The sequence below is a fragment of the Falco naumanni genome, chromosome 2 (genome assembly GCF_017639655.2).
Source record: "Falco naumanni isolate bFalNau1 chromosome 2, bFalNau1.pat, whole genome shotgun sequence".
Classification (NCBI taxonomy): domain Eukaryota; kingdom Metazoa; phylum Chordata; class Aves; order Falconiformes; family Falconidae; genus Falco; species Falco naumanni.
In genome coordinates this window covers 115738796-115760747 of record NC_054055.1, presented here as the reverse complement: position 1 = coordinate 115760747, position 21952 = coordinate 115738796, and the positions used below count along the sequence as shown (strand labels likewise).

The 21952-nt window shown below is 41.7% G+C and overlaps 1 protein-coding gene across 2 annotated transcripts in view; it reads left to right on the top strand.

Moving 5' to 3' along the window:
• CRYBG3 (crystallin beta-gamma domain containing 3) overlaps positions 1-21952 on the top strand; it is a 94690-nt gene that overhangs the window by 19099 nt on the left and 53639 nt on the right. Inside the window, exon 3 of one of the 2 annotated variants that reach the window (XM_040583011.1) lies at positions 8391-8827. In XM_040583011.1, the coding sequence (XP_040438945.1) occupies positions 8391-8827 (437 nt within the window). Of the gene's footprint in view, positions 1-8390; positions 8828-12046; positions 12185-21952 lie in introns of those variants that run through there. The other variant, XM_040583012.1, reaches the window with a different exon arrangement.

Genomic DNA, 21952 nt, shown 5'->3' with positions numbered 1-21952 from the left:
AGGGATGGAGATCTCCAAGATCTCAGCAACTTCACCAGACAACTGTTCTACTGTTTTCATAAACCTTGTAATTACAAAGTCTTTTTCTTAACATCCCATCTAAAGCTTCCTTACTACAAATTAAACCTGTTGCTAATTGTCATCTGACAAGTACTCTTGTATACTGTGGAGATGGAGATGTGATTATTCTGTAGCCCTGCTTTCCCACGTTAATTTCAAGGTAACATAAAGATGGTTCTATTTAAACAGGAGACATATTAAAATTTGATGGAAAGGTCTGCAATTTATGTGATAAGATGGAGACAGATTCTTTTTGGAGTTGCAACAAATAGGAGAAGAGGCAACGGGCGCGAGTTGGAACATGAGAAATTCCAGTCACCTGTAAGATATTTTTTTTTGTTCTTTTTTTCTTTTCCTTTTCCCCCCTTTAAAAAAAGCGTGGTCAGATATTGGAACATGTTGCCCAAAGATGTTGCAGAATCTTCATCCTTGGAAATACTCAAAACACAGCTGGGTGAAGCCCTGCTCTAACTGGAGCTGCTTTGAGCAGGAGATTAGACTACATGACCTCCCCAGCCACATTCCTTTCAGCCTAATTTGCTCTGTAATTCTCTGTCACATCATTTTTCATCTGTTGTGTGAGCTCACATAAGTTGTTTTTTTTTAAAAAAATGCCATGAACTTGCTGAATATATATAGCTATTCTTACTGAATGTCCCTAATTCTGACTTTATAATTAGTTTCAAGTTCTACACAAAGTTAGAAATCAAAATTAAGCCCAGTGGCTTGGTTACCCACATACATTTCCATATAGCATGGGGGGGTTTATATTGTCATTGGTTTATTTTATGTTGTCTTACTTCATATGAACATTACCAAAGTAATGTCTGCTCAGCCTGTGTGTGGATGCCTGCTGAATGCCCGTGTCTTAGACCCAGTAATTAGAAATCAGAGAGACGGTTTCTTTGTCTTTTGGGAGTCAAGGGAGGTGGCCTATTGCTGGCAATCATGAATTTTTGGAAAATCTGAGAGTTACCTTTAAAGATTGTTGCCGACCACAACAAGTGAAAAGCAAAACCAGAATGGTTTTAGAGTTTGCATGACCAGGATTTCCCTTGTGGAACCTGAAAGCTGATCTTTTTCTCTTTGACAATGATGTAGACTCTTGTTGAAATGGAATTTCATAGGCGTACATAGTACCTCCTGGTTTCCCAGGGTGCCTTGTTGAATTAATGGTGTTATCAGCTGTATGTGTTCAGGAAGATATTTCAAGATCATCCTATCTAAAATCTTGGTAAATTCCTTTATCATACTGAAGATTTTTAGAAAGGATGAGCCTGAAATAGAGCTCTCTACTACTTCAGTTCTTCAAAGAAAGGGTCTTGAGCAGGAAACTTCGCTTCTGAATGGGTGGGGGGAAAAAGGGGGGGAGGGGGTTAAACCTTGCTCAGTCAGGCACAGAAAACTGCTGAGACAGCAGATGAGAAGCAGAAGCTGGTGCCAGGTGCTGTAGGCTGCCAGTAGGATGTAAGTATGGGTGGAAATTGCACTGTCTGACCCCATTCTCAGTGTGTTGCCTGCTTGTGCACACCTTCTGCATTGGGAAGGTGAATTTCACCTTTATTTTTTTAATCTGTTTTCAAATAGCAGGGAATAATTGAGTAAAAGAGGATTAAAATTATTTCACTTTTGTGAAATCATTTTCACTAGAAGGCAATAGAAGTGTAATACTGGGAGAATTTAGAGGAAAGAACAGAAATAAGATCGACAATTAAATTCTGTTGTCTCTGGCTCCGTGCTAGACCTTGTAGTAGTAAGGCAATGGTTACATGCTAAGAAATGAGTACAATTCTTAACTTCAATCACAGCTTTACAGTAATTTCAGGAGAAAATTCAGAAGGGAGAAAATTTAAACTCTGCAAATGGCGTAAACAGAATTTTTTAAATCATAAAGTGAACTGCCATTCTAGAGACTTTCACTGAGTTTACAATTCTTTACAATTCCCTGTAAAGGTGACCTAACAGAAACTTTACTTCATATTGTACCTCCTTTGTCCTCTACCTTTTCATTTGAAGTGTTCACCTTTACCACTTCGGGTTTTTTTCTTTGCTCAGGGAAGGCGAGTCTGGATGCTTCCTCTGGTTTTAGGAGACCATTATAGAGTTTCAGAGAGTGTTTGTTTCATCTTTTCTTTACTCATCTGACAAATTAAATTTACATTAAGGACTCCTTGGTGTTTCAAGAATTCAAATGGGATAAACAAATTTTTAAAGTCACAATGCTGAACTTTCAACGGAGGCAGTTGTCTTTCCAAATGGTAAATGTTAAATAGTAATTGAATTTAAAGAGGTTTATTTTTAAAAATGCAAAACTGGTACAGTTTAACTAGAAGTCCATTCCTGTTTAACTTTTAGCCCAATTATGAAGATGCCATGATTTCCTTAGTTTTCTAGTTACTCTTGTCTTCCGGGGTTGTCATGACCTGATTTTTTTCATGTCAAAACACGCAGGGAAAGGAGGATGTGGAAGGAAAACATCACAGTATAAAAAAGCCAAAATATTCAGAGGTTCAAAGCACAGATTGCTTGTAGAGATGGAGAACTCACCTTTAACCTAAATCCCCCCAAAGCCTGAAGGCTGTCTTTATTAATCTTTGGGGTTTTGCTTTTTTGTGATTGTTTAAAAGGTGTTTTTTAGTTAAGACTAAACAATTTTTGACAATGGTAGAGCTCCCTTGCATCTTCTCCAACCCCACTCTAATTACTGGCATAAATAGGAAAACCCCGCTTTGCATGTTTTTTTAAATCCATTTTTCTCATGGACTCTAGCAACAGTGGACTTTTAGGAATTCTGTGCTTATTCTGTATTTCACATTCGGATAGTACATTTTTCCTGATTTTTTTTTTTTTAATATTATGACAGTTTTCTTAAACGAGTCTTGTTCCTAATCTATGTCTCACTATGTCTGGTTCTTTTTAATTGGGTTTCTGTACGCATTGCCTCCTGTTGGTTGGGAATGCCCAACTTCTTTTCCTCACAGTAGCTGGAAAAAAAAAAAAGCTTATTCGTGTGTGGATTGACTGTACCTCAGCATGTCCCACTCATTGCAAACAAGTGGGCGATCACACCGAAGATGCTTTAGCTTCCCAGAGAAGGGAAATCTGCTGAAGAACATACAGTAGTGATTCATTGCGAGGATGTGCTAGTCTGCCAGCAACTGGAGCTATTTCGGTGTGGATTTTGTTTAGCATACAGTGTTTACATACTGTATCACTGTTCAAATTAAATGGAATGCTCATAATTGTTAAATGAAATGCAACCATCTTAGCTATGTTGAAAGGTCACAGTCAAGGCTAAGAACATGGTTAATTTTCCAGTATTAGAGGGAGCAATGCCTAAATGTGCTACTTTGTGCACCCAACACTTTAATCTGAAGCTCTTAAACTATTTCTGCTTGCTAGCAAACAGAAATTCTGGAGTAGTGCTCTGACTGTTTCTCAGATTAATAAATTGGGATGTTGTGGTTAAATGATTTGTTGAAGGTCCCTGGGGTGAATCACTGATGATCCTAAAATCCTGATGACTGGCCATCCTCTCTCACAGGTGCAGGTGGGATGGGGTGGTTCAAGTACAGGAGTATATATATCTGCACGATATGCAGAATGTCTCCACCAGCAGCTCCCAGTGCGGCAGGACAGGCGGTCTGTGAGAGGTCTCCATGCAGCTGTCTAGAGTTTCTGCTTTGTGATGAGCCTGTATTCGTGGGGAGTGAAATTCGAAATGTCTGGCTGTTGTGGCTGGAAGCTAATTCTGTGTTCACAGAGATCTTTGTTTTAGTGCTGTTAATGTTTTCATTTCATTCACTTGTTAGGGCAATAAAAGAGACTGTATCCTTGGCAGACAGACATAACCCCTGCCAAATGAGAACCTCTGGCAATTTGAACTTTTGCCACCCGACTGCCGAGAGACGGTGGCTACCGGGGCGGCTGTTCCCAGCTGGTAGGGAGGTGAGGCAAACCTGGCAAAGCAATCCCTCTTCCAGGTGCTGTTGCACCGCTGGAGCTGCTCTCTGCCCTTCAGGGGGGCTGTTCACGCCGGCAGCAGCCCCTGTGCCTGACTGCCTAGGTGCACTTGGGCTTTGGGCGTATGTCTGTGCTACAGTCAGGGGTGGATTACAGCTTGGAAAGCATACCTAATCTACCATGGAATAAATTAGCTCAGATAAGAATCACACTTGAGACATGACATCACGGGCTTATGTTCTGAGTCCGAGCTGCCAGGCTTCTCTGCAGTGGTTGCTTCAGCAAGGTGGGACCACGCTATCTGACTGCACGGTAGGTACAGCTTCGGTTATTGCTGCAGTCTCTTCAGTCACCTGATTTAAGTCATAATCTTGTTTCACGCTCTGCCGAGCTTCCCCTCTGCACTGGCTCTGGTTGCATGTGAGGTCACAGGACCATAAGATAATTCAGGTTGAAGGAATGCCAGGATGTCATCTAGCCCAGCTTCCCACTTAAGGCAGGCGCAGCTATAAGGTCAGGCCAGGTTACCCAGGGCTTGCCCAGTGAAACTTTAGGTAACAAGTTGGTAAAGGAATAAAAGCTAATTAAAGCTTTTTTGGAGCATGTCACAAGGAGGTGGACAAGCTCATGGAAAGTAGAGAAAGAGTCAAGGGGAAGGCTGATAGCAGTATACAAAAGGAGCAGAAAGAGAACACTATGGCAGGAAGACATTTCCCCTTGCATCAGCAAGTATCTCAAGGGGGATCTGGCAGGTAGGTTTTAATCCAGAAACTACTGTTTGTGCGATAAGCCTGAGAAACTGTTCAGACTGCTGTGACACTAGAAGATGATTATTTTAACTGATGACATGAATAGGAGAGTCACTGGTATTTTTCCAGTGGTGTGAATATCAAACTGCTCAAGCTTGTTCGCCACACAGATGGAACTGCTCTGTCGAGGTCAACTGAAGGCCCTGACTCAAAAACTGGTGGGATATACCAGGGAAAGGACTACTTTGCCTATACCCTACACCCTTGTCTTTTTTTCCCTGAGTATTTTCTCAGGGCTTCTGTCAGAGCTGAGAGATACGAGAAATAAGTGAAAGTTACCGTGGCACTGCCTCATGGAATCGCTGTTTGGCTGTGTTTGTCAGGTGCTAGTGCCTGCAGGTTCCTGCCATGTTAAAGGCTTACTGGCTTTACAGATCACGTGCTTTTGTCCCGATAACTTGAATGTGGCATTATCTTCAAACACACACTTCAAAATCTGTAGCAGGAGCGGTTTTGTTTGTATAATGCCTAAACAGTGGTTCAGACTTCGAACTGAGATTCTTTGGGCAAATGATGAAGCAGCAATAGCTCGTGCTGTCTTTCATAGCAAAGGCAAAGTGGAGCAGGAGGGAGCCTATATGGAGAGTAGGATCGATTGTATTGAAGGGAAGAAAGAAGGATTTGCATAGTTTCTGTGTTGGGACTTAATATCCGTGTCTGTCTTCAAGTAAGCACAGTGTAAATGTTCTCCAGGGCTTTTTTTTATGCAAGACACTATTTACGGTTAAAGGTATGGAAGGACCCTTTCATATTAAAACTTCCTGTTCTTTTGATTTACCAGAAGTTAAGTAAGGAAACGAAGATTAAAGAGGGAGGGAAGTCTAAATAGATTTCTGTTTCTGGAAACAGAGACTACAAAACAGCTTTTCATGCAAGGCATAAATTATGCTCACAAATAAGCAGCACAGTCTTTACAAGCGTTATGTCTCGGAGCTGCTAGGGGAAGAGTTTCACATGTAGAGATTTAGCCATATTTGAAGTCTCAGTTCCTAACAGGAAAAAAACCCAGTAGTTCCTGAATACAAATGACTTTAAAAAAACCCAACAAACAACCAACAAAAACACATAATACTAAACTGTTGACAAGTTTCAAATGTAATATTTTATTTTATAGTTAATGCATTTAGCTGTTAACTTCATAGATACTGTAGTAATTAATATAAATGTTTGTAGTCCATAATAGTTATATCTGCAGAGAAAATAATAAGATGTGTGCACTTCCTGCACCGAGATACTTTTTTAACTGACAGATTTGTGTGAATGATATGAATCACAAAACAAGGGAGAAACTCTGCCTGGTATTGAAGAATGCGGAGGTATTTTTCAAAGTGAAGGAAGAAACTACGACAGTAGAACTTTGAAGTTGACTATGGTGACTCATTCATTCATGTCTTACCAAATTTTGGAAATGAATTTTTTTCTTGTGTCTGTTTTGGTTTTTGTTATGCAAAGTATTTAGTTCCTATGAGGTAAAGTTAATTGTACCAGAGATTCATCTGAGGTTTGCATGTTACTTACGCAGTTTGCCTCGTACTGAAGATAGCAGCCAGCACTGCGGAACCTCTGTAAGCTGTGCTGTTGTCTTCATTTTCAGTGGTGGGTTTGGGTAGAGTTGACTTGTAAAGTAGTAAATACCTGAATACTGCAGGGATGACTACATCCCTTTGGGATGCATCAGCTGCTGATGAGTGCAGTATGTGGGGAAGCACGTGGGACCAAAAAAGCTGGAGTTTGACTCAGCCCACTTTTGAAAGTTTACTTTAGTGTGGTTGTTTGTGTCTTGCCAGTGTGAAGAAAATAGAAGTTTGTATGGATTTCTCAAGAACAAATTAGTGCCATTCAACTTCTGTCCTCACATAAACAATTCAATTTTCAACACATATATCTGATCGCTTAATACTAAGCAATTGCATCTATTCTTTGTATGAAAAAGGTGAAAAAATATTGCTTAAAGATCAAAGACTCACTGCTCCAGTATCACTAGGCATAACTTGCAAATTTTTAAGAAATTGCTGTTTCCCAAGGATTAAACTTTGTTCATTAAAACGCTTTTTTCATCGTTAACATGATACTAGATGGAATATTCAAATAAGCCTACTTGTTTATTTTAGTTTACTTGAACAAGTATGTCTTAAAGTTGAAATAGGATTAGTGACCTAATGAAAATAGTAGCTCTCTGCATAGATTGGATGGGTATGTATTATCCAATTTTAAATAATTACTCTTATCCAAAGATATTGTTGACACAACTTAAATTTGCATAGGACCTTTTGTTCATGTTCTCCTTTCCCAATCCTGTTGAGCAGAATAGATTTCATCTAAGAAAACCTGGGGTAACTTTATTCTGTTTAAATAAACTGGGTTGAATCAGAGATTGAAATTGCAAGGATTGTACTGTAAAGATAAAATAGGCAGCAGCAGCATATGGCACCCACTGTGAAGGGTGGGGATGGGTGAGAGGTGCTCCCCAGCACATTTTAGGCCAGGGAAAAAGCATTTTCAGATTGTGAAGCTGAAAATGGCATTACATGTGGTGTTTGTGAAGCCTACCAGTGAAGTTGCATCATCCTTTGGGGCAGATGGTCATGGTAGAAGTAGCATGGGCTTGGGCAGAAGTTCTTGGGTCTGCAAGAGAAGCTGACACGGAGGAAATTCAAGGGCATAAACTGCTGAGGACCAGAGCTTTTGTTGCCCCGGGGGTAGGTGCTCAGCAGAGTTGAGGGAAGAAATGAACAGGTGGTTTAAATGAAGTGAAGCTCTGCCTTAGTACTAATTACTTCCAGTTAGCTGATGGCCAGTTCAGAAGGTCCTGGGTGCAGGGGTGGTGGTGTGTAGGACTTTGGCTGTATGGAAGACTGTGCAGTTTGAGCATGGTAGACTATGGAGCTGTGTGAGGCTACAAATAGATTTGGAAATAGAGTTGTGCAGTTAATTGGCTGTAGAGTTGAAGGAAGGCTGGCCAAAGGGTGCAGCGTGGGGTTGCTAAGCATAGCGGGTAGGATTAGTCTCTGGGTTGTGATTAGAGTTTATTTTATCCAAATTCTGTTCTTGATTCTCCTGTTCTTTTTACAATGGCAGGCTACCCCATGTTTAAGGCTATGGTACATTTGTGTTTTGCTGTGGTGTTCTTGGGTATATTTGCAAGCTGAAAACTGTTCATCTCCCAAGTGCGTAGAAGTTTGCTTGTGAAGTTGTGCTTTTTGAGCAGATCAGAGTCTAAAAGGATGAAAAATTGCCCCTTGCTTCTTCCTTGATTTTTTTTTCTGTCAGTTGAAGGAATTGTTCTCCATTTGTCTTTCTGTACTTCACTTCCATAGCAGCTGTTTTGTAAGTCTTCTAGCCTATGTAGTCCTTTTGTTTTTTTGTAGAATAGGTACCTCTTTAGTACAAAAAAAAAAGGAGAAGAGAGCCCAGGGCTTTGATCTTGAAATGGACCTTTAAACAACAAATCTCCTCAAAGGAATATATTGCATAGGAGCAAACTAAAATTAAGGAATTTGGGAATGTGGGAAAATGACAGGAAACATCTCCTTTATGTGCTTCTTGTATTTATCTTAGGTTTGTCAAAATGAAGAGAAGAATCATTCCACAGAGGAGCTTAGCAAGTCTGAAATCCAGGAGGAGCTGAAAAAGGCTAACAGCCTTCCTAGTTTGACTCCTGGAATCAAAACAGCAGATAAAGACAAGCAACCCCGAGAAGGCTTTTTTCATTTTCTTGGAAGCTTATTTAATATTGCAACAAAATCTTCTTTGGTGGAATCTAAACCTTCTACCTTTCAAGATGAACCCAACAGATGTGAAAAGGATTTACAGAACACAAATACCCTTCCGGAGAACGTGCAGCCAAAGCATCTGAAAATTGAAGAGCCTATCTGTTCTACAGCTAGAATAAAAGAAGACTCTGTAAATAAAGATGATGCCATCTTAAATAGTATCAGGAAAGATACCTCACAGGATCTGCAGGGAGGCTGGAAACGATCTGCCGATGCACAAAAGTAAGTTTTATAATTTAATATTAAATATGTTGATGTTGGTGCATGTGTGTGCACACAGGACTACCTTGTCTAAGTTCTGCTGACTGTGTGACAAATGACTGTCATTTGTAAGGATGGTTGGAGTGTCCCTGACTTGATTTTATGCAAAACTATGGTAGCAACTATCTTAAATAAATGAGGAGATTGACTGCAACAAAATAAAACTTTAAAGAAGGCTTTCTAGAAGTCTCTTGACCATGGATAGATCCAGTGTAGATCCATCTAAGTGATAGAGGTTAAAGATGTGGCATTTAGAAATACATTCAGTATTGTGGATCTACTGGGAAAAAAAAAAAAGTGAGAAGAGCTTACTTCTGTCCATATTGTGGGCTAAATAAAGGTTTGAGTATTTATCTTTTTTGTATCTCACTAGTTCAGTGGTTTTACTTCTGCAAGTAAGGTTTCCTCATTTTTAAACTATCTTTTCTGATTTATTTGACCTGGTGATTTTTGCTTCTGTGTTTTGTTTCCCCTTGTTCTTTGGGGTTTTCTTGTAATGTTACATAAAACACACTGTTAGTCTGAATGTGGAACATCCTTAACAGTTCTGTAATATTTCCAAAAAAATGGTGCCAAGGGCACGAATGTGAGCTCGAGAGTAGAAAAGCAAAAACATTGGCTGTGGTCCACACTGTATGTTACAAAATCTTTCTGACCGTGGCATAAACATAGGTAATAGTATGCCATAAACATCCGTGGCTGCTGTGTTGACTGTTTGATTGTATGTGGGGCAGTACAGTGTGAGTTTGGAGTTAGGTGTGTACGTATGCATGTGGTACCTGTCCAGTTTTTGATAGTTGTGTAGAATATGGACTTGTCCACAGGCAATGAATTCGTAAGTGATGTTTACTCAGATTTTCAATACTGCCCAGGATAACTTTTTCAAATTTAAGCCAAAAATAATCATTTGGGGTAACCAGGTAACCAGTAAGTCTGTCACCATGCTTGTACTTGTATTGCAGAATGAATGGATGTACGGAGAAAAAACACCTTTTTTTTTTTTTTTCCTTTGAAGTTTTAAAATTTGAGTTGCGCTCAGTATATTTATTTGTGGCATGTGAAGTGTGGCATATAGGAGGTCAGAGATTCCCAAAGTAGCTGCCTAATGAATTTCACTTCCATACTGGGGATGTCTCTGGCACTGTGTCCTCATTTATTATTCAGTAGACTTGCGATTTGAGGCATCTGTCACTGGCCTTTATATTATAAATGTAACGACCGATCAGGATATGAATAGGGGATGTGATACCTATTCAGGTGAACTTAAGACTGTAGTTCCACTACCAAAATACAGTACTGCTTGTAATTAATAATAATAATGGTTGTATTCTGGTTTGGGGTGTGATGTGGTCGCCTGGTTTTTATTACAGAATCTTACCGTAGTCACACACACCTGACTGAAGCTTTTTCCAAGCTGCGTGTTGCAGCCCAGCACCACCGCATCGATTGATCTAAAAGAAAAGTTCTTCTTCCCTCAGTTGTTATCTGGAGAGGCCTAGGAGCGTTACATTGTTGAGTCTTAATTCCTGAACAAACCACGTATTCCTTAAAGCCTTGGACAGGCTTGCTGCATGTCTCTTGCTGCGATTTGCTGTTTCAGTAGTATAATCTGGAAACCTGCAGGTAAATGGCGTGCTGTTGTGCCAGGGGCTGTGCAGGCACACAAGAAAAGTCACTCCATGCCTCAAAGGGAAAAAAGACAGTAGGCATTAATAGATCTTTTTCACTTTTTACTTTGTTCCATGTAGTTTCTTCCATATTGTCTCTCAGCATGCTTTCGGCTGTACTTCAGCTATCCACAGCTACTGGTTGTATCCTTCACTTTGCAGTGGCAGTCTGTCCTCCGGGCAGTTGTCTTTTTCTTATTGTCTTCGCCAGCAAAGTCAGTCCTCTTAGATGCTGTGCTCCTCTAACTTACCTTGGGTGTCTCCTGCCTGTTCAGACAAATGGGAATCTCGGAGATTTGCTGCAGGCCCCCAGAGTGTGGTGAAATAAACACCAAACATGGCCATCGGAGCCTGCACTAAGTAGATGAGAGGCAGCCGTGGCCAGCCCCTTGCAAAGTCAGTCTCTCCCTCTCTCCATCCCCCCCACACACCCCCAGTGCAATAAGGAGCTGATGCACGTCTTTCCTTCCAGGTAGAAACCTCTGACTTCTGCTGGCTTTTCAAAATGTCTGCATGAGCCTTGGTTTGATTTTCCTGTTTTATTGACGCCTACAGGCCTGTGAATAGCAGCGGTGGAAGTGGCAGAAAGTCATGGTATTTTTTTGCTGCCCCCTTGAGCAGTAAACTGGTAAGGTGCTGAGCAGTCTGCATGCACAGTTTAGAGGGTCCAGATGGTCCCAGTCTTCACTTGCTTGTTGGAAATCCTTCTTCAGAACAACATTGATTAGTAAGCTTGGCATTAATAAAAGCTTATAGAGTTCAGAAGGTGTGGTTATTAACTCATGAAGTGACCTCCTTGCTCTGTGCAAGTATTTTTGAATTACTTTAGTTTCCTTGAAATCAGAGTTGGAGGTGGCATTTTCAGTTGACCATATCTTGACAATTGTCCCATGTTGTTAGATAACCTGTGCAAATCAGTGTAGATTTTTTTCAGTATAATTTACCTGTCTCATGGTCAGGCAAGCATATGAAAATGTGTGTTGCTAGTTTGGAGGTAGGGGTAAGTCAGTCAGTATGCAGATTGAAATTTTCCAGTGGAAAATTACTTTTTTAAATGGAAGAAAATTGAGGGGGGGGGGGGGGGTGTTGTAGCTGTTGTAAAATCAGGCAAACATTAAACCAGTCATTTTCCTTTTAAGCTCATTCTCAAAGGTACTGTGTACATTTTGCCCTTTTTGGCTCAGGATACAAACAAGTTAGACAATCTGTGTAACTTTCGTGTGTGTTTTTCTCTGCCTGACCACACAATGTGAACTGTGTTTTGAAGCAATTAGTAAAGAGAAATGGAGATGGAAATGTGGAAGCAGAGGTTTGCACTGTTTACTTTTTAAAAAGCTTGACTTGAGGATACCTCTTTTTTTCTGTTATGGAAGGGATTATGCTGGGTTTGTTCTCTTTTAGTTTATAAGTTTAAAAAACGTAGAGCAGATTTTTCTTTTCAGTACTAGCTAGCTACTTTACTAAATATTAACTAACTGGTATTCATTTAGCATAGTTAAACTGTAAAAGTGCTCCCGATTGCTGACAGTTTGCCAGATAGTTTTGTAGAAATTATTAAGAAGTCATTGAAGGTGGGTGCTAAAAACACATGAATAACGATGGGGGGAAGATGTAGCACAAAGGAACAGGAAGGTCCATGGGTACCATGAAGGTAAGGGATGGTGATCTTATGTGAATCTCTCGATGTGCTAGTGATCCATATAAATTCAAAGGTACTATTGATTACTGTTGATTCCATTGATGGTTATGTTAAACTGCAATTTTAGCATTTAATGTAGAAGCAAATTGCAGCTGTGGGCTTTACAAATCCTTAAGACCACCGCATTATTAATTTTACCACTGTTCCCTTTGTCATGAGGAGCATTTAAATGAATTTGTTAATTCTAAACTACCCTCAGATATTAAATTGGAGGTTATCTGTGGTTAGGGAGGAGGTTGCAGTGATAAGAGGACAGTTGTTAGATTGCGTAATCCCCATTAGAGTTGTTTAAAAAAACCCAGAAAACAAAAACCCACAAAAAACAATCTTTCAGAACTGTAATACCCACCAAATGGGTTCAGATGCCTCTACCCAGACAACTTCATTAACCTCATCTCCTTAAAGCAATATTTTGCAAAATACAAGGAAATCAGACTGCTCTGACCTGTAGGCTGAGGTTAATCTTGCCCTCAGTGGGAGGCCTGGCACTTGGTAAAGACTCAAATTTCCAGGCCCTGAGCCAAGGAAAGTGGAATTCATGAGCTCAATCTGTGGAGTACGTGTTTGTGAGGGACAAAACGTGTATGTCACATTATTCTTCCATCACCCTGGCTGGTTGGCTCACAGGTAACTATACCTTAACGGCTTCTGCTCCTTTAATCCAGACAGTGGCAAGTGGTAAAGGAGAAGCACGCAGGACAAAACCATGACAAATTCGGCAAAGCCTCTAGACAACAGTTACTGCAGACAGTAACATGGTAATTGCAGCACTGAAGATGGGTGAGGAGAGTTGCACTGGCCAAGTCTCCGGTTACGGCATCCCTTAGCCTTCCATTTGTCTGGGATAGTTAAGATTTCCTTACCATTGAGAAGCGAAGCAAAGAATTGGGCTTGCAGTGTTCTACAAAAAGTTAAGGATGAGGTCAGTAAAATACAGTTTTACAGTAAAGCTTATTCAGCTATGAGTGGAAAAGAAAAATGCAAAGTAAGGTATATGCAGCTAAGCGTAAAAAAGTCTCTTAAGTAAGATGGCAACTTTTGTATAGAGTAGTCCATAGTGGCAGAGGAGTAAGTACAAAAGTGAAAGGTTCACGTTTAGTTTTAGCCTTTGCATTCCTTCTTAATGATGTTAAAAACCAACCTTTACCTGATTAAATAAGCCTTAAAAATAAAGCTGTGGAACAGTGGGGATGCACTTAATCTAATTTCTTGCTGCTAAAAGTCTACAGGAGGGAGATCAAGGTTTCATAAAGTGACAGAAATAGACATGGGTTTGCCTCCACTATCTTTCATTCCTATAATGCAACATTCTTTCAGTTACACATATATTGCCTTTCACTGACAAGCAACGATTTGGCTTCAGAATTGAGGCTGTTTCACTTAAGATTCCTGAGAATGGACTTCCTGCGGTACATACTGGTCATCTTCTGAGGAATACCAGTCGTGGTAATAGGCAGTACTCGATAGGTGACTGAGAACACAACTCTGATAATTTATGTTCATTTTTCTTTTTTTTTCCCGGGGGGTGGGAAGGGTAACAAGAGTAATGAGCCAGATCTGTTCTATTGACTGCTTGCCATTTGCCTATTTTCTGGTAGATTTTTTTTGTAACATCCAGTAACAATAAGTGGATGTTGCATATAGTGGTGTGCAAAACAATAGTACTTGTGAAACTGCACGGCTTGTTCTGAAGTTCAGCAGGAAGCCCGTGGTTGACGAGATGAAAATCAAAGTTATACCCACTCTAAATGTTTGGATTATAAAATCCTGACCGCTGGTTAAGATGCTAATACCCCGATTCAACAAAATGTTTAAGGTCCTGATCTCTACCTTCTTTTATGAACCTTGTGGACTTGGAATTGGGTTCTTTCTCACTTCCACATAGGATCAAAAGCAAATGCTCAAAACTGTGCTTTTACGCTTCACACCCTACTCGAAAAGGGAGGTAGCCTTGAGGAGAGACAAATTTCAGACCATTTACAGTTCTACTGTGTTACACATTATGGGGTTTTGTGAGGGGTTGTTGTTTGTTTTGTTTTTTTAATTTATTTTGTCATCTAGTAAACCTGTTGCTATACATCTAATTGCATAGTGTTTCCCATCTTAGTGCTGTCAAAAATCCTGCCCTTTTATTTTGCTCTGTTAGAAACACATCTGATAGAACCCTTTAGGTCTACATAGTTCTGGTTAACACGTCTGTTTCAGAGCTTGTCATTCACCTTTGTGTTACTGGTCAGATGCAGGCTTGTGGTGATACAGAACAGCTCTTAATTTGTCTGATGGATTGTGTATTGTGGTTTTGATTCCGTCAGTATCAGCAGCATTCATCTTTCACTATAGATGCCTTTGGCAGACAATCAAGAATAAATGAATGGAAAGTAAATGACTTAATCCAAGCAGTGGGCTCGCCAGGTGATTCCTGAGGTATAATGTAGAAGAGTGGGAGAGCTGCTGCTGCATTTGTTGAAACCAAATACATCTTGTGGTCAGAGCTGTGTCTGTCACTGTAATTGCCTACCCAGGACCTATTTTACATACAGGACCTGAACATTTAAAACCGTAAGCGTACACACAGCATGGCAGTGTTCATCCATCTTTGAAAGCATCTGTTGGGTGATGGCAGTAAGAGGAAAACGAGAGCACTGTGTTGGTTACTTCTATTAAAATAATACCTGCGTAAAGATTCCCATTGTACAGACAAATAGGGATAGTTATATAGTAATATACAGCCCGTCAGAGGCAGGAGGGACAGCTGCTTCTCTTTTTAGTAAGAGGTTGCCTTCGGTGGTGGCTCTGGGGAAGACCAGGAAGCTGTGGAGCCTGGGTGGTCCTGCCAGCATGTGCCCTGCCTGCCTGCAAGTACTGCTGTTTGGACCTAGATCGGTCACTTTTGGTCTTGATTCCCTGGTGCAGTTTGCGCTGGAACAGACACTTGAAACAGCACAAGGAGGAGTGGGGGCAGAAGTATCTTGGGGTGGGGAAATGAGGAGGGAGGAGGGGAACATAGTAATTTATAACAAAAACAAAAAATGTCTTCCAATGGCTCTCTAGCTTCTGCCTTCAGAAACTGAGGGTGGGAGCGCATTGTTCAGTGGCTGGTGCTCAGGTGGACGGTGAGTCATTGCTGAGAGTGACTTGCTTGAGAGGAGTGTAAAGTAGGTGGGGAGCTTCACCCTTCTTGGACAGTCAAATACAGACTAAAATTCATTTAGAAGGCTGACCTGGGGAAGGATCAGGATCATCCTGCTCCTAATTCTCTTGGTGAGCTGTGGAGGGAAGCCTCCAGCAGTGATTGCAGGGGTATACACACACACCCCGGGAAGGATTTAGGGTTAGGTCACTAAAGAAGAGGGCTTCATTATTCTTTGTTTCGTCCAGACGCATCTCTACATCCATACCTTGATTTGAACAAACCACCCTTTAACGCTACTCACAGAGCTGCAAATTGTGACCCGAGACCTTGTCAGGATAGGTGCTGTGCTGGGGCTCAGCGCCCCGTTCCAGCAGTGGGGTGGGCAGATGTCAGGGCTCAGCTGCAGGAGGAGTGCCAGCCTGGCCTGCCCACCAGGGAAGGGTACCTGCCTGGAGCTGGGATGTGGGCCACAGGAGATGTTCTTGTTGGCGCCAGAGCAAAGATTTCTGTGTTTCTGAGGGGTGAAAGCTGCTTGGTTTAAAAGCAATACTTAACAGATGCATTGATGCAAAATTGAGCTAAATTAATTAAGCTGCAAATTAATTCATTGGGTTGTCTTGTTGCACTGAACATTTTTCAGTAACGTTGTTCACTTGTGCAGTGTATTCAATTAAACAGAGACTGTTTCTTAGAAACAGTATTTTACAGTGTGATTTTGAAGTTAAGGAGCTACCTGCAATGTAATTTTTCAGGCCACCTGCGCCTTTACTTGTCAATCGGGGCTTAATTCTCGCACTTCATCTTTACTGTTGCAGGGTAGCAAGTAGCATCAGGGAGTGGGTACCACTGGGTTCCTGCTTTAAGTAGGCAGGTGGGCTGCTGGAGCATGTGATCACCTTTGGTTGCCTGTGTAATGCTCGGGGCAGGTCCCAGAATAATCTGCTGATGCACCTGCTGAACTCCCCCTGGCCCCGGCGTACATGGCAGGGAAGAATAACCTTTCTGGCATCGCAAGGTCAAACCCTTTGGTTTCCTTAACACATCTGAAGCTACACCCCTGCTTGAGAGCAGAGGGATGTTCTAGCTTTAACTCTGCCTTATGTGTGAGAGGCCAAGAGGGGTGGCTTGCTGCCGTCTTGAGAAGAGAAGGCTGAGGGGAGACCTTCCTGCTGTCCTCCGCTCCCTCGTGGAGGCCTTAGGGGAGATGGAGGCAGACTGCTCTTGGAGATGTGCGCTGTTGGGACTGGAGGCAACAGGAACATGGGGTATCAGGAAAGGTGTTTTCACGGTGAAGGTGGTCAGGCCCTGGGGCACACGCACAGGGCTTCTGTCCCTCAGAAGTGCTCACAAGTGGTGGGACGAAGCCCCAAGCACCCCGAGCTAGCTGGCTCAGCGTGGATCAGGGGCTGAACTGGACGGTCTCACACGGTCCTTTCCAGCCTGTATCACAGCTCTGTGCCCAAAGGCAAGGCCGTCTCTCACCAGGTGACTTTGTGCCATCCAGCTTCTGAAGGCGATTTGCTTTTCATTGGACTGTGCAGCATCTTGTAAGCCCTCCTTGCATGTCAGCGCAAGGCAGAGCGTGGCAAACTGCCGCAGAGACAGCACAGCCCGTGCTTGTCCCAGCTCCCTGGGGGAGGCAGGACACAGGCATTTCAGCACCTCAATGCCTGAGCGACAGAGGGGTTGCTCGCTGAACTACATGGGGGGGGCAAGGGTGGCAGGTAGGTGTGCGTGGGTGCTTCCCGCAAGTATGGGGCAGAAAGGTTGGCTGCTGACAGGTACTGGGGAAGGGTGGCGGGATGGCGGGGAAGAACTGGGAGTGATTCCAGACCCTTCATGCTGCTCTTGCTCTTCCAGCTGCCAGTGTTCTGCATCAATCTTGGTCTGTGCTTTCTCCCTCCGGACTCCAAGAGTAGGTTGCTTTTCCAGGTGTGGAAGGTAATCAAGTAGTCCCATGAAGGGCAAAGGGGAAGGCAAAGCATTCCTTCCGAGGTCACAAAGACTACATTTGCTTTTATTAAAATAGTCACTGACTCTTAATTGTCCTTACGGAACATTAGCTTTGAAATTTCCTGCAGGATCAGCTGTGTGCAAATCACTTCAACCAAACTTTTGACCTTTTGAAACACATGTTATGAAGTCCCAGGACACTAGTGTTTCAAACTTCAGATTTAAATCATGAAGCTATCCCCTCAGGCTAAAAAATAATTCTCTTTCATTGTATATGGCAACTTTTCAGTTAGCCCACGGTGTCTTTTTTTTTTTTTCAATAAAGGCTTTTAGTTTTTCCATTTATGAAGATCTGACATGAGTGTAGAAACCAGCTGACTAAGTAAGGTGGATTCCACCAGAAGGTTCTTCAAAGTGACTTTAAGGCAGTTGTTTCCAGACAAAGGACCTTAACATAATGAAGGAAAAAAAAGTTGTCAGTTAAGTACACAGTAGAAAAAAAGCTAAGTGGAAAAAAATTAAAATAAACAATAGCATAATTTTAAAATAGTCAGGGAGAGGGAGACGGGAACCACAAGAGACATAGTGATTTGGATCAGTGGTTTTCAGCCTGTAGCCTGCAGATCTCTCTGCTCTGGGAGCTGCTTCTGAGGGGTCTGCGAGAGGAGATTAGGGGAAACATGCACAGGTATGCTGGAAAAAGCAGGAGACTGCTGGGCGGGGGAGAAAATACCTGGAAGAGTGAGGTATGAGGAAAAAATGACCATTGCACGTCTGGGGAAGCCCGTACGCTGCAGAAACAAGCCAGCCCGCAGTATGCTTATGCTTCAGCAGTGAGCCCAGGGCCAGGTGATGCCGCTCGGGAGGGCTCTCTAGCAGGGATGCTGTGCGGTGCAAGGGGAGCTGGACTGCCTGGGGGTCGGAGGTGCTGTACCCACGTAGTGCTGTATCATGCTGTGTGATCTTCCTCCGTCTTTTTGAAAGTAGACTAGGGAAGTCTGCTTTCCGTGTTACGAAATTATAAAGATAGGAAAATTATGAAAATATGAAGATTGGAGAGGTCGACATCTGGATGACATACACTTGAAAAAGATGCAAACAATATTGTGTTCATGAATGCAGTGAGGTGAGGCATTCAGGGTTGTAGGTGTCCCGCTTCAGGGCTTCAAAACCAAGATTGTTTTATAACTGTCCTGGTTTCAGCTGGGACAGAGTTAATTTTCTTCTCAGTAGCTGGTGCAGGGCTGTGGTTTGGATGTGGTGTGAGAACAATGTTGATAGGACACTGATGGTTTTAGTTGTTGCCGGGTGATGTTCACACTAAATCAAGGACTTTTCGGTTCCTTGGGCCCTGCTAGCCAGAGGGCTGGGGGGGCACGGGGAGCTGGGAGGGGACACAGCCAGGACAGGTGACACCAACTGGCCAAAGGGATATTCCATACCACGGGACGTCATGCTGAGTATATAAAATGGGGAAGAAGAAAGAAGTTGGAGACATTTGGTGCTATGGCATTTGTCTTCCCGAGTCACTGTTCTGTGTGCTAGAGCCCCGCTGTCCTGGGGATGGCCGAGCCCTGCCTGCCCGTGGGGGGTGGGGAACGGATCCCTGGGTTTGCTTTGCTTTGCTTGCGTGTGCAGCTTTACTTTGCCTGTTATATTGTTCTTATCTCAGCCCTTGAGTTTTACATTCCTGCCCGATCCTCCTCCCCATCCCTCTGGGCGAGGGGCAGCGAGCGAGTGGCTGCGTGGGGCTGGGTTGCTGGTCAGGGCTAAACCATGACTATAACTAATGCCACTTTTGGGGCAAGTTACACAAGTAGTCCACCATATGAGATGTCAGAAGGAGAACTCCCTCCTCCTTGAGTTAGTCCCTCTTGAACTTTTATTTTTCTTTCAGATTAGAAGATATCTCAACAAGGACCTACTTTTGACAAATTTAATGTAACTCATGTTGACATCCTCTCTTGTTGCTGTCAAACAGTCTTTTGTGAAACTGAATTAAGGCTTTATAGGGAATTGAATAGCTTCCTGTGAAGAAGAGAGAGAAGGAATCTCCCAGTATTTGATAAATGTGACAGAATACACACTGGGTTCTGTGTGTAATCAGGCTTTCATCTGTATCCTCATAAGAGCTGAAAAAAATTTTCTTTTTGCATAGATTTTTTAAGGTAGGTTCTGAACTGGCGTATTCTTTTTGTGATCAGAAAAGAATTGTTACTTTAAATGTCTATGAGACAAGTCTCTAGTGACACTTTAAAAAGATTTTCTGTGACGCAGCCTACTTCTAAACATGTTTCATAAGACTTACGGATGAATTGCTGCTGCTGCATAGGAACACGGCGTTTCATTTTTTAAGTGTCTTGTTGCGTGTGAGCATTCAGATTGAACACACTTCTATGTGCTGTAAAGGTAAATGCATCAGGACAAAAAGGTCTGTTGAAAAAAATTTTGTAATACACTGAGCAGCAATTTCTTTTATTAGAGGTCAGAGATCCTGAAGTTGCCGTGTCTGTGGAGGAGAGGTTGGTTCCCTTTTAAAATAGCATCCACTGCAAAAGCTATCGGTAGAGGCAGGTCTGCAGGAAAGCAGAGCTGTGTGTTAGGAGGCACTAGCAGAGGCCAGCTACAGGATGGGGCTCCGCAAAGTGGTGCTGTAGCCAGTGCTAGTCAGGATTGGGTTTGTGCACAGAGCTCCGTAGGGCAGGTTGCTCTGAGCCTTGCTCAGACTCCAAATCAATCAATTGGACCATAAAATTCCCTCAGAAGACAAACAGAGAGCAAAAATAATTGGGAGAAATTATAAAGGGCACCAAATAGGTGAAAAAAACCTTATGTTTGTCTTGCCTGGCTGTGTGTAATACACGTTGTAACTATTTGTCTGGATCTGTGGCTCAGATCAATGTAGAAATAGTGTCCCATCATGCTGGGTTCTCCTTGTCATCCCTGTGTAGGCAATCTTCTGCAAAAATAACCTAGTCATATTTCTGGATGGTTTGGGTTTAGGAATTGCTGAGTTCATGGCAAGAATTTGAAGGCAGTATTGGGTATGAGAGGCAAATGGAAGGACTTTTTCCAGCTTTGTGTCAGAGCAGTAGTGCTTCCACATGTTTGTAGATAAATTCTGAATTCTTCCCACTGTGTAGCAGACAAAACACCAACTGTGAAATGAAAGACACTCAGTAAAAGTTAATTGCCATTGAGCCGTTCATTCAAAATAATGCCTTCCTTTCAGCAGAAACGAGTGTCTGGTACCTTGCAAAATACCATCAGCGTGCTCACTTTAAACATGTAGCATTACGGTTTTCCTTTTCAAAAATCCATAAAACTTGTTCAGAGAATTGGTGCCAACCTGTGTTCTGTTTTCTTGAAATTTTTTTCTGGATTCAGGACAGTTGTAGACCAACTTTTATTTCTGAGGTTGGCCAAAGTCTAGGAGAGATTGATGGGTTTTGCAAAAGCTTAATAGTGATTATTTGAAACATTTTGACCCCATTCTGACGTAACTGAAATAGGAGAGGTTACTCGGTAAGGTTAATTCTGAGTGACAGCATGATCAGGTCTTGCATTCATAAGACTTATTTTTATTATGGCTATGACTGTTTAATGCCGAGCGAATATAGTGTACTGCAGAACTCAACAGATCCTTCCTCTGAGATTTTTAGGATCTCTGGAGCTTTGGAAAATATTTTCTAATGTAGAGGAAAGTATTCTGTGAGGAAGTGGAAAATAATGTAATTTTATTTTTTTTAAGGGAAACAAAAATGACGACCCTTTTTCCAACTGTGTTTTGTTTTCTTTAATTCAGAAATGTGTATTTTTCTTTGAAAAGGTGCGAATCGGAAGATGGTGACTGTAACAAATTGTGTGTGTGATGTTTAGCAGCAATCACTATTGGTATCTGAGGAAAACAAACGAGTGGTATAAAAGACTAAATGTAGGCATCTAACTTGGCGAATGCTTGGGAGACATGCTATTTATACACAATTTTCCTGTTTCCTCTATAACAATATACCTGGCTAATAAACCCTATGTTGAGATTCTGCTGTAGCCTTTGTCAGAGATTACTTTTAATTTAATCCCAATACAAACTTCTTTTTCAGGTTCTCACAATGTCTAAATTCCTGTATTCGTGTATTTTGGCATTAGCCTAAATATACCTGGCAATGTAAAACATGCATATAAATGACTGTTTATATCTGGTTTAATGTTTATAGATACGAATAATTTCACTTTTGGTTCACTTGTATTCTTTGAATGTACAAATACTGCGCAAGGAGGGAGTTTCCTTGTGATTTTAAATAGTATTAAGTTCCCTCTTCAAAATAAAATTAATATTGAAGTAAGAATCTGGGCCACTAACACCTTGATAGAAAAGAGATTCTATTTTAGACTGGTAAATCTACTCCATTTTTGTCGTCTTCTGTGCCTGTTGAGCGAATACACACTCGGAATTCATACAGACAATCTTTGAAATTAGTGACTCGGTGATACTCAAAGAAACAAAGTTATTTATTTTGCTGTTCCATTTTCCTTAGTAAATTTATGTTCGATTTCTCACTTAAATTATTTGTCCTCAGCTCTAGAGCTGTAATAACTTCTTATAAAGTTGAACTACTGGTAAGATGCAGAGAGCT